Source organism: Tiliqua scincoides, chromosome 2, assembly GCF_035046505.1.
Source record: "Tiliqua scincoides isolate rTilSci1 chromosome 2, rTilSci1.hap2, whole genome shotgun sequence".
Classification (NCBI taxonomy): domain Eukaryota; kingdom Metazoa; phylum Chordata; class Lepidosauria; order Squamata; family Scincidae; genus Tiliqua; species Tiliqua scincoides.
In genome coordinates this window covers 213,467,715-213,485,641 of record NC_089822.1, presented here as the reverse complement: position 1 = coordinate 213,485,641, position 17,927 = coordinate 213,467,715, and the positions used below count along the sequence as shown (strand labels likewise).

The following is a 17,927-nucleotide window of genomic DNA, read 5'->3' as shown; positions in this document are numbered from 1 at the left end:
AGTTTGGGAACCACTGAATTAAAAAATACAATGCAAGTTAAGATAAGAGAGCATGAGATAAACAGAAAGGAGAAGGATGGGGTAAGGGGGTGAAAGAACAAAAAGGAAGAAAACAGGGATAGCCAGGCAGAGGGCTATTAGGAGACTTGGGAGAGAAAAGAAATTGGTAGATTTAGCAAGAAGGTTGTAACCCTTGTGAACAAATCAGGAAGTCTCAGTGAACACAGTGGGCATTCCTGTCCAGGTGAACATGCACTGGGGTTTCACTGAGGTATCCAGGGGGGAGGGCCTAATGCAAAGGGGTGCTTGATTGGAAAGATCCACCAGAGAACAACAGAATCTATTCATGCAGCACAGTCTTCTACTTCAAAAAATACATAGGCATATATCTATTTTGCTGTCATGTTATCATGTCTAGTCAGGTGTTTCAGGTCCCCCCTCCCCACTGGAGAAAATTAATCGTGTGTATTGTTATATAGTTCAGTATATTTGTGCACCAACCAACAGAACAATGTTCTGTCTCTCCCAAATTGTTGGAAAACTCTATGCAATGAGTGTGTGTGTGTGTGGGAGGGGGGGTGTGAAGGTTGAAACTGCTGGAACCTCAATGATACAATTGCAGAGATCCTTGTTGAACTGTGAAGTGTGAGAACATATCAAAACCAAGCTCAGCAACTGTCCTTTGTGCTTCCTCCCTGCTGAGACCAACTGTGCCCAAATATTGAAGCCGCGTGCCACAAGGAAGAGCCCATGCAGTAGTTGCCAGTGGGGAGCAGAATGGAGAAGCGAAGCTGCTGCCTGCCGTGCAAGAGGAATAGACCAGCAAGCAGCTTCTGCAGTGCTGCTAGAGAGACAGACAGCCCACAAGTTATGCCTCTGCATGTTGCCTTGCCCCCTCCTGAGGGTTATGACTTCCATCCCAAAGCCTCAATGGCACAATTGCAAAGAAAGAATAGAACCTTTCCTGGCCATCCTGCCTGCTGGCGTGAGCAGGAAGCAGCTCAAAGCTGACTCTCCTTGCAGGGTCAGTCTGAGAATGAGAACATCTTGGGGATTTGCCCGGGCAGATCAAAATGCAGGGCATGTCCGGGGAAAAAATGATGCCTGGTCACCCTGGTTCACATAAACACGCGGCGGGTGGGTGGCGCATCTCCCCCTCCCAGCACATCACTGAGTGCTGTTTTTGAATTCATGGACAATTGGCAAACCATAGTTAGGGTCATTGTTCTTTCTCAAGAGGGCTGCTGCATCACAAAAATGGGACTGAACTTATGAAGCAGAGTCTGATGGTACATGAGCAGATACGCTGTTCTGAACCATGGTTTTCTTAGTTTGACTTGAAACTCAAACCAGTGCAGGTTAGCTAACTATGGTTAACATAAGCTAGGGGTGTACAAGTTTTTTTTTTTTGGGGGGGGGGTTCATTTACATTTGATTATTTTCCATTCATCTATTTTTCTTTCTCTTTTTGCTCATTTTCTCTTCCATTTTTAGGAGTTCTCATTCAGAGCCAAAGACTAAAGAAAGAATACACTGTTGCTTTCTTGTCTTGGCAATGAGTAAAGGCTCCAAAATGGACCCCCCCCCTCATTTATTGACATTTTTTCCATGTATTTCAGTTTGCTTTCATTTCAGAGAGAGAAGAAAAGAATACAAATGGGGCCTATTCACATCCATTTCCATTCATTCAAAAAATGAACACATGTGCAAAGCATAAGCAATCGTTCCGCCTATCAGAACACACACAGAGCTCAGAGTTGCACGGAAAACACTACTCTAAATGCTTTTTCCAAATAAAACAAGATTTCCAGCTTTTTCTATACTAAACTGATCTAAGGCTCCAATCCTAAACATTCTTTCCTGGGAGTGAGACTCATTGAACACATTGGGACTTACTTCTGAGTAGACATGCATAGGATTGTGCTGCCAGGCTCATATATTTGGATGAAGAAATCATGGCTGAATTATGAGATCAAGCGTTATGCTTTGTAATAGAAATACCAGCATAAATCATTTCACAAAGAGAAGCCAGAAGGTACAACCGTATAAGAATTGATCCCTAGGGTCCCAGCTAGTATACACAGCACACTAGGGTCAGAACATTTGAAATGGAGATCTCTGCTTATTCTCCAACAGATAGCCCAGTTGGATAATGTGGGAGATAGCCTATGGAAAAGGGGTGACAAAACAGGAAGAAGTGGGACTTGACAAGTACGTAAAGGTTATGCTGACCTTCACATTCTTGTGCCAGATTCAAATATTTTATTAGGTTATTTCAAATAATGTTTAACATATCCTATCTTAAAAACATTTCCTGTGCTTCAGCCATGGCTTAAAATATGTAATTGCTAAATGCAGAAGGGTTGTTTTTTGTTTTTTTAAACTGGTTTCTCAGTATGGTAAATCATTTGCTCAAAAAAGAGAGTAGAAAGCAGGGAACTAACTGATTTGTCGGTTGTCTTTCCTGTCAGGATTGCTCTCGCCTTGGCTTTGGTCAGTGGGAAGGACTTTATGTATGAATCATACAAGAGCTTGGCAAGGGCTCTCAGATCAGCAGACTCGGGATTTAGCTGGTCGATGTCACTTGAGATCTCCGCTAAGAGCTTCTCTTTCTCTGCTTGTGGCATTCGCCCAAACCTGATCGCTGAAGAAGAAAAGAAAAAAGACACATGGTTACAGTAATAATGAATTGTACCTTATATTTGACCCTGATATACATACATGCATCTTTTCATTGCCATTTACAGCTTAATAGAACGCAATTTTTATTATACAAGTACATTAAGAAGAATGGGAGCAAATGATCAACCTATGGAGTGTGCAGGCAGTGATAGGCTTCGCAATGATAATGACTGCACTTAGGGTCTGTGATGTTCTTTGAATACTTCTGACTGATTATATAGCTCAGTAGGGAAACTGAGAAATACTAAGTAGTCCGTCAGTATCAGCAGGGGATCCATTCGCAGATTTAGATATCTGCAGATACTATAGCCTGCATTAAAAATGTTTAAAAAGTAAAAAAACAAAAAACAAAAAACAGCATTCATTACTTTAGTTCCACAAACTGTGCCAGCTGCAGGACAGTCTCTGGCACTCCCAGGAGCTACTTTTGGGTTTTGCTAAGGCCCATGACCCCCTCAGCCCTGGCACACCTCAGAATGAATTGCAGAAGTGTTTCCCAAAAGCTTCCACAATATATTCTGACATGCACCAAGGCCAAGGGAGGGGGTTGTGGGCTTCAAGGTGAGCTGGAAGTGGCTTCCAAGAGCCCTAAAAGCTGCCCTGCAGCCGGCATTGTTTGCGGCACTAAGGTAAGGAACACTTTTAAAAACACTTAAAAAAATTTTTTTTTCTAGAGAGTTTTTATTTTCTAATTAGCATCTGGTCCAACCTGGAGGTGGCTCCCAGAAGTGCCAGAGATTGTCCTCACCATCGGTAGATGATCAAATCAGCAGATGCTGAGACTGTGAATGGTGAGAGACCATGGTAGTTCATTCATCTAGAACCCAGACCGGAGATGCCAGATTCAGTCTGAGCATGTCTGAGTAGAAAAAAATACTTTTTCTCATGAGTGGCTAGTGTGACTCATACTATTTTTATTACATGGTTCTGTCTACAATGTACATGTAATGGGTGAGTGCTATTCACTGATGCAGGTGCAGCAGTGAGCAGGGTGCTTAACTATTCCATTTCACAACTGCCATGCATGTACAACCTCAGTATGATACCAGGCAAAATGATCTCTCTGAAGATGCTGAGATCTAATTCTGACTCTCAACCCTACTGTACAAAATAGCCAAAATCCAATATTTGAGCGGAAACTCAGCAACCAAACCGAACACAAAAACTTGTCAAGTAATACATGGTTATTTCATAAATTGAAGATATCAAACATCAACCATTTCTATCAGTAAAAAAATTCAATATAATTCTGAATCTTAAGAATGAGATATCAGTCCCTAAATATAAAAACAAGAAGGGGACTAGAGAGAATGTTTTTTCTTTTGCAGTACAGGTGAGACCTTGGTATCCACTGATTTGGTATTCACTGATTTGACTCACTGTTGATTCCAAGGTCCACTTTTAAATGCCTTGTAACAAGAAAAAAAGCATTGAAAGCCAATTTTCTACCTTTGTGCTGTTAAATTATTTCATTCCATTAGAATGGAACTGATTTTTTTTATCCACTGAGGGTTCCAAAACAGAACCCCAGTGGATAACGAGACATGACCTGTATTTAGAACCAAGTTATACATGACACTATACGAGTCATTGTGTAGTTACAGGATTTGTTCGACTCAAGCTTAGAAGCTGTGCAGGATCATGTTTTGGACTGGGACAAGAGAAAATGTTCTATGTGGACTTTAATGGCATTTTAAGAGTTAAGGGCCTAATCCTATCCAACTTCCCAGCACTGGTGCAGCTACAATGCAGCCCCAAGGTAAGGGAACAAATGTTCCCATACCTTGATTAAGCCTCGGTGACCACATCCCCGACACAGGAAGCAGTGCATACCCCATAGACACAGCAGCACCAGCACTGGAAAATTACACAGAATTGGGCCCTAAATAACTGCTTTATAGCAGTGATTTTCAGCAGGAAAACAGTGCCAAGACAAAGTATTAAAGAGTATATCTTCCTGCTGCGATTCTGAACCAAATTGTGGTCCTGTGAAACTCCTACATAAGAGTAAACCTAAGCCTGTAACTACATAATGACACATTTTGTGTCACTTGTATTTTGGCCCACCAATAAAATGAGACGTTTGATTCTCAAATCAAGTATCCAGAATACTCTCCATATGCAAGGCAGAGCCCCTTGTAACACTCTTTCCAAGTGGATAAAGCAGGGGTATTTATTCTGGGTTCCTTGTGGTTCTTTCCTGTTATGCAATACTTGGCACACACTAGGTTACACTATGTTGCTGGGTCAGAAATAGCCTCTTCCTCACACCTAGAAATAGTCTCTGATGGCACAAGAACACAAGGAAGTCACTGAGCACCTGATTACTTAACTGATTGACTATGGAGCCCAGGCTACAATACTGATTTACTTCCACATGCCCATCACAGTTGCTCTTTAATGAACCCTGTTGCCAAAAAAAGAGGATCTCATTTCAGGTTCTACTTGGTTCCATTCTTCACACCATTATTCGAACTGAAAGGGACTTTGCAACCCTACAGGGAGTAGATGACCACTTAGTAAAGTCTAAATTTAGACCTCTTCCTGAAAATGTCCCCTGCCTACAAATGTCTTCCAATAGAAGTCTTTGAATAATTGCCTGATATTTGTTTTGGACTCTAGCCCGGAGTATCATTTTTTTCCCTCCCTACAGAGGCAGTACATGTATTAAGTCAGTTGCCAGCAGCAGTTGCCAGTGAGAAATCATTGTCAAGCTGCTTGCTTTTTTGTCTTTGGGAAAATGGTTTCCCATAAAGCCTAAAACCTCATGTGTAATATAAGGAGCCTGTCTGTGAATCTTGCCAGCTTCCAAAGAGATTGATTGTGTTCTTTGAGGGTGAACCACTACATGTTTCACATGTGTGATTAGAGTTTAGGATTAAACCACATGAAAAACAAAAGCCAGCCCCATAATCCACATGCCATCAATCTTTCCTTAGACTGCAGACATGAACCATTCATTCTGCTAAAATCTACTGACTTCCAGCACACTGGCATCACCAGCTTCACAACTGAAGCCCTTTTTATCAACACCATGCTACAGTATTTGTTTGTTGCCAATATGAGTCTATGTGCAAGGGGAGAGAGCCTTTCTTGTGTATTTTTCCCATGAATGTGCATATGATCTCCAAATTACCCTGTGACTGGTAAGGCTTTCTTACGATGCCCAACCACCATCTGCACTGCTGATCTGAACTGCAGAAAGACCAAATAATTGAGATACCAATAACAACCTTTCAAACTGAAACACAAACATCAACATTGATGGGAAATTCAATAAAACAGTAATCCTCTTAAAACAAACAAAAAACTTGTGCAAAACTAAAATTAGCAGAGTTCTCTCATTTATTTAAAAAAAAAATTGAACATGATGTAATCTCAGAGAAGAAACTTTCAGTATTCTGGCACATAAACTGATTTAAGTCATGTTGGATTCAATGTTGTTAAGGTGCTACATGAGTAAATACGGTGAATTCATAATATTAAGATTTTCCAGATACCTGACAATTGTCTCAGATATTGAAAAAGTACAATGGCTATCTTTGATCATTTTTTCTTGTTAAAGCGATTGACTGTGTGTTAATTTATCAGTGATCTGGAAGGGATTCTGCAGGCTGTAGGGGAAATTTGTTTGTATTTATTTCTAATCAAAAGTAAGAAAATTAACACACAACCATCACCACCACACTGGCTGGTTTTGCAATCACTTGAGCAAATGCATCTTTTGCTAAACTCTATTAATCTTCTTACAGATTTTGCCAGCAACCTTGATATCCCACTTTTTCCTCTTGAAGGTGAATGTATTTACATAGAGGTTTTGACAAGATCCATCAAGTTATAAAATATTTCCGAGCCCCTAGAAACAGGGTGCTATTTAAAAGTCAAATGGGGGAGGGAATTTTTTCAAGCAGAACTCTGCTTCATGTTACCACCAATAGCGACCCTTGCATGCTAATGGAATTGACTAGCACCCCTCTCTTCCACCATGCACTTCTAATGTGTCTGCCAGGCTTCTTTGCTGCTATGCAATTATTGTGCTAGTGTGGGGTCTCAGCCTGATTGTTCTTAGAGAAGGAGGGCTCTACTGTTAATAATAATAATAATAATAATAATAATAATAATAATAATAATAATAATAATTCTCTAGCATATGAGGATTGCTAGTGGTACCATTTGACTCAGGGGCAAAGTGAATTGAATTGAGGACCAAGCCTCATTCTATGCATCTCTGAAGAACTGCATGTTTCCCACTGGTGGTAGCAAAGTATTATTCATAGTCTTCCTTTCTATACCACTTCTCTATGTTCCGTGAGCTTTATAGTCTTTGCCAGAACAGACAACCAAAAATTCCCATGTTCCTGAGCTACACTGCTATATAAGCCTGCAATAAACTCACAGCAAAGCACATAATACCTTTAACGATCTGAGAATTTCCTAGATAAGTGCTATAAACCACAAATTCTGGAGGTCAACCTAAGTCACATTGTGTTATGTTGCTACCCTTCCACAATCACAGGCTGCAACTGAAAGATGTAAGAACTGCTTGTGATAACTGATGTAAATTTCAGACAATTAGGCAATCACACTAGACTTGCTCCCACCACATGAAAAAATATGGTCAGGTTAAAAAAATGACTGTACTGAACAGTATGGTTAGGTTTATTTATTTGGGATTCTGTAGAGGCTAGTTTTGCTAGAATGCTTAGCTGAAATTTTGTAAGAAATTATTCTTACAGTTGCTCTAGAAGTTGTTCTAATTGATCCTTTGATAGGATGGAACATTCTAGACACTGAGTTTGGTTCTGATGTTTTAGGCCAAAGTCTACAATACATATTGAGCACGCTTTCTGTAAATCTTTATTTTTACCAGTAGTAAGTGGTTTCAGTGTTTTGCTGTTTCAAAAATGCCAGTGGATCCAAATGCTAAATGTTTCATAAATGCCAGTGATCATGTCACTCGGAGAAAGCCTCATCTACTGATAGTTATTCATTTTTCTAAATAAGTATGTATTTATTTGCTGTTGCCGTTCCTGGTTGAAACTTTTAAAATCATGCTCATGTATCGATATTCTTTTAACTGAGACTTGTAAAGTCACAGACAGTTTATATGGTATTCAGTATTCATAAATTGGTAGCACATGAGAAGAATCTGAAAGTTAACCCGCTCACTGATTAGATAAATTGGGAGACATATTTGACTGCTGTTGTGGGTGGAACCTATGAACAACAGATCTGGGGGGAGTCGTGCTGAATATCTCCCTTTCCCTCCCACAACATGTAATAAAACGTACCCATATCCTTAGGCTATATGTTTCCCACCTATGCACCCCAGCTGCCGCCACCAATGATTTAATGAGCGGGAAGAGAAATAAATAAGGAAATTATAACCAGGACATGGGGCAATAAATGGGAGGGTGGGGCTGGGGATGATGCAGAATTGCTGTTTTGGGCAACAGCCCAGTTTCTTTTGAAACTTCCAGTTTCATCCTAAGAAATGTTCTTGGGTTGATCCTGGTATTGCCCTGGCAGCTAACATACTGATCAGGATTAAGTTGCACCGATTACTGTGATACACTGGTGTCCTATTTTGTAACATCACAAACCACCTGCCCAGGTGACCTGGTACAGTGACACCTGGGTGCCTGGAGTTGGGCTACACTTCCCCAGAATAGTGATGCAGCAAGCTCACCCATACCCAAGAGACAAGGAAGGAAAACATTGTCAATATCAGTATCCATCTCACACGCATTCTCAGTGTGCATCCATCCTCACATGCATCTTCTGAAACCCTCCAAACCAATGATCTGGACTTAAATAATTGACAGCACAGTCAGAAGATTGGTGAACTACATTCAGTGGGCATATAACATGACTGCAATCTCTTTTCAATGATTGCCATACCTTTTGCCCTGACTGCCAATAAAATCTGTAGGGTTCATCAGAGAAATTATGGTATAATTTGGGTTAAATATTAATAAATACCTCCCACAGAGTTTATGTCTGTAAGAAGTTCTAAAATACATTCTCAGAACAAGATTTTTATCCTTTGGATGAAACAAATTTGTAGTTGAGAAAATATTTCCCATAACAATTCACATGAAATATACAAGCATCCCAAGATTTTTTTTTTTGGCATTAGTAAACAGTAGAATTTTGTACTGAGAATAACAAAAACCACAGAGAAGATATTTTCCCAGTCATGTTTGCAATTCTTTACTCTTTCAATTACATAAGTCTCTATGTTATGACATCCTATTCCTGTTTTTACTTGGCTTTGCCAAATAGAGTCTACAGAATCTTCATTAGAATTTGTTCTTTCAATAAATCTGATGGTAAATATTTTCACATGAATTCATTAAATGATTGCTTACTGTTGCCATAATCTGCAGTTCAAGTATGAAGCAGAATTTTGTATTTGGGGGACAAAATTCACTTACAAGCAAAGAAACAATTCAAGATATAAGAATTATATAGAAAGGCATGAGAGTTCTGCTGAACATTTGCCCACCAATATCTGCAGGGGGAGAAAGGGGGCAAAACATGCCCCAGGAACTCTTCGCAATGTACCTTTTCAATTTTTTTGTGGCTGGTCAAAGCCATTGTAATCTTCATTTGTGCTGGTCTTCTGGTAGTACTTTTTTTCCTTCTCTGCACAGTCCCAGATAAATAAGGAATCACTTCATGATGACCTCACAGTACTAAGTAACAAGTGAGGTTTGACTACACAGCATAACCACTGAGGACTAACAGAGCCCTACCATTGTAATGTATCGTACTGTCATTGGGACTGTAGTGCACAAGAAGGGGTGATTTAACCTCTTCCACATAGCAGCTTGGGAGAGGGGGTCATTTTCATCAGGACTATGGCACGAGAGGACATTTCTCCTCTTCATGTGCTTCAGTCCTGTTTGGTCTCCCCCCCCCCCAAGTATTAAAGTGAATAAAATGGAAGCAGAAGCAATGTATTTAGTACTTTGTTTTGACCAGTCTGGCTAGTGGCTGCTTACTAAAGTATGCATGGCCCATGTCTCAATATTATAACCTTGGTCATCTTTTTCCAAAGTGAACACAGGAGAAAAAAAATGTGCTCTTAATTAAGGTGGTATGAAAATAAAACTTTTTTTAAAACTATCATTAATAAATTGAAAAGAAAAATAATAATCAGAGAATAACAAATTTGAAACACATTGTAATGCAATATTATTTAGCATCTAAATATGATATGTGATCAAATTGTTATTTATGGAATTTTGGGTTATGGAACTAATTTATATTAAGAACATAAAAACAGCCCCACTGGATCAGGCCATAGGCCCATCTAGTCCAGCTTCCTGTATCTCACAGCGACTCACCAAATGCCCCAGGGAGCACACCAGATAACAAGAGACCTCATCCTGGTGCCCTCCCTTGCATCTGGCCTTCTGACATAGCCCATTTCTAAAATCAGGAGGTTGCGCATACACATCATGGCTTGTACCCCGTAATGGATTTTTCCTCCAGAAACTTGTCCAATCCCTTTTTAAAGGCGTCCAGGTCAGATGCCATCACCACATCCTGTGGCAAGCACCTATTATTTATAAATGTATTTCTGTGCTGACTTCTTCTCCACCAGGGGGATTCAAGGCAGCTCACAAACTCCCCATAAAAAACCCCAAACTAACAGTACATAATTAAAAAGCAGATCATAGCAGCCAACTTAAATAAGCCAGTGGAGCATACCAGTTTAAACCAAATGCCTGGTGGAACAAGAATGTTTTCACATTCATGTGAAAAATAGTCAAGATGGCAGCCTTTTGGACATCCTCCAGCAGCACGTTCCACAGGTGCTACAACAGAGAAGACCCTCCCATGCATCACCATCCAATGTGAATATAAAAACATCAGGTGATACAGGAAGCTTCCTGTATATCTGAGAGCACCCAGACAACAAGATATGTACAAACTGTTGCCATGTCCTTGCAACTGGCATTCTGAGATAGGCTACCTCTAAAACCCAGAGATTTCATATAGTTATCATGACTTGTAACCTATGATGGCCTTTTCCTCCATAAATCGGTCCGATCGCCTTTTAAAGGCATCTAGACCAGGTGCCATCACAACATCCTGTAGAAGCTGAAGTTCTACATATGTAGAAGAAGTTCTACATATTAATTTTACACTAGGTAAAGATTTACCATGTTCTTCCATGGATGATGGCAGGTATAGGAGAGCTTCTTCAGATGATCTCCAGAGATGGGTAGATTCATATGGAGAGAAGCAATCCTTCCAGTACCTAGGTCCATAGCCACAAAGGTCTTTCAAGGAGGAGTGCAAGGTACATTCAAGAGAAGTGCATTTCCATCTAAAACTGGTCTACCCTTCATAATCAGATCAACATCAATCCTAACCAACAGTACACCCCCATTTGTCTGGATTTAATAACGCCCATATTCCATGAATTATACTGAAACAAGAAAAATGCACCTTTCTAAATGTATACTTAATTAACCAAATACACAGTTTGGTGTAGTTTAGAGTGAAAGACAATACAGAGAAGCAAAAGAAAAACAGCAGTAGTGATGGAACCATAAAGAATGATAAACATTGCTTGTGTACAACAGACAAAGGCAAACAAATACCACTTAACACACTGCTGATAACTGAAGATTTTTTCCAGCTGTTTTTCTGGTTGAGCATGCTTCTTCTGCTTTTTAGGAGGAACATGTAAAATGGAAAGCAATACCACTCAGTGATGCTCCTGCTTCCGTTTTTGTGATTACAGTGGGTCCAAATATGCGCTAGTAATCACAGCGTGTGTGTACCTTAAGAGTGCCAAAATGTACACACTCAATCCCTTCACTCAGTCCCCGCATCCGAAAGGTTGGTAGGATCACATTCGGATTGTTCTCCCTTGGGCAGACTTAGGGCCTCTTCACATATTCATATTTACATTTTCTACATTTTCAAGTACACCTGTTTTAAAGAATATACAGTAAACCTAACCATATGCAGTAAACCAGAAAAGTTTCAGCAGTACACTCACCATTATGTGACATTCCAACTGCAAGACATTTCTGGAATCTGCAGTACTGACATTTATTTCTGCTTTTCTTATGAATGCGACAGTTGAGATCACACCTATCATATATTAACTTTAACCGGATTGTTCTTCGAAAGAAACCCTTCATTAGAAATAAAGGAATGAGGAAAACATTAATGAGACAGAAGTCCCTTACTTCTTGCTTCATCTAAAAGTCATCCTCCACTATACCACGTGTACTTTCAGCACAAGTTATATCACAAGGTGTACAAGATAATTCTTCACATTTTATAAATTCTGCTCACTCAAAGTTCATATAGAGTAGTGTAACACTGCACAAGATGCGCTTACACCCAATCTGCAACTCAGAAGTAAGTATTATTGGTTTCAGTGAAACTTACTTCCTGGAATACATGCTTAGGATTGCAATTGTAATAATAATACAAGCAGATTGTATATAGGATAATAGACAAAGATGACTTGTGTGCAATCATTTTTTATTTTCCTGGTTATAACTTTGCAAAAATAATTTCCTACATAGTAATTTGGAAGACTAATTTTTGTGACATTATTGTTATTGCAAAAAGTTATGCATCAGTGGTGCTATAAAACAGAATTATGGGCAGGCAATTCTATAATTTGAAACAATAACTGCATGTGACAGAATATTATAGCCTGAACAGCACTTGGCGTTTGGTAAGAAATTTCCTTTTAAGAAAGATTTCTGTATCTTGACTGCATGGGAAACAATTTCTTACTTTTGTTTACCTCTCATCTTAAAATATATTTATCTGTTTAGGACATTGCAATTCAGTTTTCACATACGGTATTCTTTATTTCACTTTGAGTAATTACCAAATTTGAGTAATTATCAAATCCTTGCCAGCATTGAGATAAGGGCATTGAAACTCTGAGGTAAGGAAACACACATTCCTTTGCCTTGAGGAGGCCTCCGTGACTGCCCCCCAACTGCAGGATGCAGCACATGCCCCACTGGCACAGCTATGCCAGTGCTGGAAAATTGATTAGGATTGCACCCTAAGCCAATAAAAAGCCTACACTTTTGGATTTAGTTGTTTTCTCCACACAGCCCTAAGACCTTCACTTCAAAATAGAATATACTGTAGCTGATTTGTGGATTAAGCTTTTAGAATGCATGCTCCCTTTTTTTAATTGGCTACTAGCCAAAAGAAATGAGAATTTCTAGTTGAAAACAGCTTAAAACAGAAGGAACATGAAAGCTCCATGTTCTGTTAAGGCTAATTGATCAGAAGTAGTGTTCCCTTAGTATACGTGCGAATAATGGGAAAAAGTGAGAGTTTGAAATGACAGCAAAATAAAATAACCATTGAGGACTACCTACTTTACAGCCTTCACAGGCATGCACACCATAATGAAATCCAGAAGCTTTGTCCCCACACACTCGGCATTCAATAGCCATTAGAGAATTGCAGGCTTCATCATGGGGTTTATTATATAGCTGAACTTTTTCTGAGAAGTATGGTGGAGAGGGAGGCTCCATCTTGATTGCATCTAAACAAGAGAAAGATTTCCAAGGAGAAATTTTCAGTAGGACAACATGGGCAAGGCTTATGGCAGATGCCTCAACTTGCAAAAAACAATCTTAATAAAGTAGGCATCCAGTACATTTGGGACCTAGGTGGTGTTGGATTAGCAGATATGCCAGAGTATCAGGAAGTATTATAAACTGGCAGCGCTTAGAGAGTGGGAAGGAGCCTGCTATGCAATTGCAAGGCTGGTGCAACCCTTGGTGGCACATGCAGCAACTCCTCTTGTCCTCCCAGCAAAGCCAAGAGACATGAGGCAGGCAGAGGTGTGTGCCAGAATGAGGTACAGCTGACATTGCTTGGGCAGCCACAGCAGTTCAGGCAGCCCCGGCTGCCTGGACGTTTTATTGAAAGTTTTATACGGTATTTTTAACTTGCAAAGTACCTTCCAGTCTTCATTGTGTTTTCCTCCACAACAATCTTATAAGGAAGACCACATTCTTAGGTCAAAACACAGATTTAAAAAATGCAGTATGTTACTCTGATGGCCATTTAAAATCCATTTTGATAGCCAGACTATTGAGAAGTACAATTAGATGCTGGGTTACTGGAAGTATACTGTAAATTCAGGCTTCAGGATTAGAGATACATTCAGGAACCAGGTTCATCTATCAAAGTGATCTTGGAGTTATTTAGGAGTTGTGAAGTGGTTAAGAGCCTGAGCTGTATATTGGAAATATCTAGTTCCAGGTTTAGTCCAGTTATGAAACAACTGGATAGACAAATTATTGACGTGGTTCCATCATGACCAAACTGTAGTCTGATAATTTAAAAAGGGCCTTGGGTTTGCAAAACACCTTCCACCACCTTTCCTCCTCTCATGTACTCCAATTTCCTCCCTCATATCCTGGTTCATGACAATCATAATTTTCTGTGATCCCAGCAAATTATAGCTAGTCTCCAAACCAGAACTGGAAACTCAGTTTACACCAAGGTTTCCAATTCTGGTACAAAGACCAACTATGATTTGCAATAAGCCCAGACTGCATGTAGACATTCCTTTCATTTATAACCCAATCCTTTTCTGGGCCAGCCCAGAATGTCCAGCAGTGCTGATGCAGCCTCTGCTACATGCTATCGGCTGGCTAGGGACCAGGCAGCACCAGACTGGCAAGTACAGAACCTTTTTCTGCCACTCTCTGATCCCAATGGGCCTACTCAGATCCATGCCAGTTTTTTTGCTGCTATAAAACGGAGTAGGTTCAAGGTGGTGTACTGGGCCCAGGCTAGAGATATTGGCACCATCACTGCTGCTGAGATCTGCCCCCTGCTCAACCAGATCCCCTCTTTGATCCTCCCACAAGCTGCCTCTTCACCACTTTACCTGCACCAGCAGAGTGTCTGTCCAGTTTTGGTACACATGGAGCTGCCAGCTGTTTGTACCAGCAACTTCAAAGCATGCAACAGTAGCACTGTTTTTGCACCATTGTAAAGGGGCCTACAACAGTTGATTATGAAAGCTATAGGCCCTTAGGAAGATTAGGCTGTAAGACTTCCATTCCTCCCTGCTTTGTGTAAGATGGAAGGAGTTTGATTTGTTCAAAACTGTGAGAAGATTTCAGTTGCCCATTACGTCTGAATATGGGAATCTGTGGTTTGTTCAAACTACAATTCGTTCACAAACCCAGTTTATAAACCAACATCAAACTTGGCTTGATATTCTGGTTTGTGAAATAACTGTGGTTTGAACAAACTGGTCTTCTATACTGCGGAATTTCAAAATGGGATTGTGATGTGACATGGTATGTGACATGGTGGATGTTCAAAAATCTCACTGCATATGCCCAAGCTATTGTGTTTAAAGGAAATATCAGGCTTGTGACCTAACAATCTGAGGTTAAAACATACAGAAGTTTTAAAGAAGTAAAACTACTCTGGAAACACACTCACCAAGTTCAGTTTAAATATTCCTCCCCAGTTGTGTTTTGGGGAAAAAGTGTACTCATTTCTCCAAATTTAAAATTGATTTGGTTTGTCTGACTGGCTTTCCACACCGTCACTAAGAGACCTCCTTATAATCCCTGGAACAAACTTGCACCAAAAAAGTGCAAGGTCCAAAAGTGAAGTCTTTTCATCAAGGAGACAAATAAGCAGATAATGTTCAAGCCCACCTGAAACATGGGTGTAGGGGCCTGACAGATGGCTGAGCCAATGTTCAGTTAATAAGTATGCATGTTCATTATCTCAGTTGCCAAGCTGGATTTGCATAACCCCTGCTAATTGGGTAAGAGGCACTTTTTCAAGTGGGTGCTCCTTTTTTTTAGCAGGGGGAGAGTAACTGGCCCACCTCACCCCAGCACTGTCTGTTCTAGTGGCAGTCTGCTGGTATTCTTTTTGCATCTTTTTAGATTGTGAGCCCTTTTGGGACAGGGAGCCATTTAGTTATTTGATTTTTCTCTGTAAACCGCTTTGTGAACATTTAGTTGAAAAGCAGTATATAAATACTGTTATTATTATTATTATTATTATTATTATTATTATTATTATTATTATTATTATTATTATAACAGTTGAAAAACATGCTATAATTTGCTCTCATATAGCCATAGCATATTTCTATAAGGATATTCTCTGCATTCCAGATTGCCTATAGAACTATAAGTTACAGCACAGTCCTGTGCATCTTGAACACTGGTCTCATTGTGTCCACTGGGGCTTACTCCCAGTTAAGTGTGCATAGAATTGCAGTCCTTGTTAGCCTCTTAAATCTAGGCTAGTAACTGTGTTTGGCTTTTTAAAAATAAGTTGAATTTTTTTTTCTCCAGATATATTTGTGAAAATAAAAGATCCAGAAACACTTAAACCAACCAAATAAAAGTGCAACATACTTTGGCATTCTTGAAACTTCATGTCGTATTTGTAATCAATAACTGTCTGGTCAGTTCTTCCAAGAGGTAGATCCTCATAATGTGGTGAAGAAAGACTGGAAAAATCAACTGTAGTAAAGGGCTTTATGTCGAAGGAGTGGGAGTGATCATCCATTGTGACAAAGTCTACAGAGCTCATTCCAAAGTTTATGGGCCAAAATGGCATTTCTGTATCAACCATTATGAACCCTGAAACAAAAAGAGAAGAATCAGAGTTAGAGCTGAGGAGAGAAAACAGTTTCATCAGTGTAGTTCCTTAATTCATCATGGCTGAAATAAAATTAATGTACTGAAGTAGTGTCAGCATAAAGAACAGACACATTTTAAGGAGATGAAACCAAAACAGAAAAGCCAGCATCCAGAGATTAGACACACACAGTGAGGTGGTTGCTATTATTTCTTCAGATGACATGCATCTGTGCCAGATCACAAGTGGCTTTTGAAAAGTCTCACAATTACAAAAACAGTTTGCCAGGTAGCTTGGGTAGGAGAGTTAAAAGTATACATGGAACTAGTTGTGCATCTGTACTTTGGATTCTGGTCAATGATTGTGCCCTAAAAATTGCCAGTACAGGTCCAGCCTATTTATACACGGATTTTTTATACACGGATTTGACTCAACATGAATGGCCCTGCAAATGAGAAAGAATGTGCTGATCCCTGGAGAAGGGGAAAAATGCATCCCTTTAAAATCAGTTTTAAAAACTGAACAGTCCTTTAACAACAGCCTCCTTAATGAGAGAGAGAGAGAGAGAGAGAGAGGGCAGCAGGCTAACAATCCATCAATCCTTCTCTCTCTTGCGGACTCCTCCCTTCCCCCAGCACTTGAAAGAAAGGTGATCATTTTGCATTGGTCAAGGGAGGGGCTGAGTGAAGTGCTGATGAACTGTCTTCTTAATGACTCTTAGAGTCAAAAGGTCAGCAAGGCTGTTTTTCAATCACTGGAGCAAATAAACTTTATTTTTTTAATTGATTTGCTATAGTGCTTTTTTTAAAATCCACATGAGTGCTTGGAATGGAACCCATGCGAATAATTAGTCTCAACCTCTACAATTAACTAAAAACAGAATACAGAAAGGCCTGCAAAGAACTGTGTTTCCTGCAAAATACAAAGTTAGAGACAAACAAGACCCTAGGGAAACTTGCTACATAATTTCATTGAATAAAATAGGAATGTCAAAATGATATACAGTGATTAAAAAACACAAAGAAGTTTTCAACCTACAAACTTTTACAATTACATTCACTTATGGCTCATTTCTGCAAAATTTGTACAGGCTTCTGCTTATTTTTGCTGCTCTGTTTGCCCCTTTGTCAGCTTCAAGCAGGGAAAAAGTTCTGGCTACCTACAGAAAAAAAATCCTACAATAGTTAAAGATTTTTGTCCAAACATATATTATTCCTATATTCTGCATTTGAATTAAAACAAGGAGGTCCAATGTCTCAGGAGGTATTAATTAGTATTAGGTTTAATCTGTAAATTCCCACTGGGGAACTTTACAGACACTTCCAGTGGTAAATCCCACATTATTTAATTCATTTTAAAAACATATATACCTCCTGATTGCCCTAAGACTTCACACTGGCTACTGATGGCAACATCTTAATAGGAACAGAACTACTGGCAAACCCCTCCCCCCTTCCATTTGTTTTCCACCTGAATGCAAACATGATGATTTTTTACTCTACTTCTTTATTTATACTATGTGAGACATTTTAATCTATACAAGCTTCACCATGATAACAGTTCCAAATGCATTTAAGGAAAGACAGAGTAGAGTAAGCCAACAA

General features: G+C 39.6%; 1 protein-coding gene across 1 annotated transcript in view; it reads right to left on the bottom strand.

The window, feature by feature from the left end:
* The window catches only part of PPARG (peroxisome proliferator activated receptor gamma), a 32,060-nt gene extending 15,743 nt beyond the window's left edge, over positions 1–16,317 (bottom strand). Inside the window, exons 1-4 of the mRNA XM_066613431.1 lie at positions 16,098–16,317; positions 13,065–13,234; positions 11,705–11,843; positions 2,445–2,644 (exon numbers count right to left, since the gene is read on the bottom strand). Of these exons, the coding sequence (XP_066469528.1) occupies positions 2,445–2,644; positions 11,705–11,843; positions 13,065–13,234; positions 16,098–16,317 (729 nt within the window). The remainder of the gene's footprint in view (positions 1–2,444; positions 2,645–11,704; positions 11,844–13,064; positions 13,235–16,097) is intronic.
* Between the last annotated feature and the right edge of the window lie 1,610 nt (positions 16,318–17,927).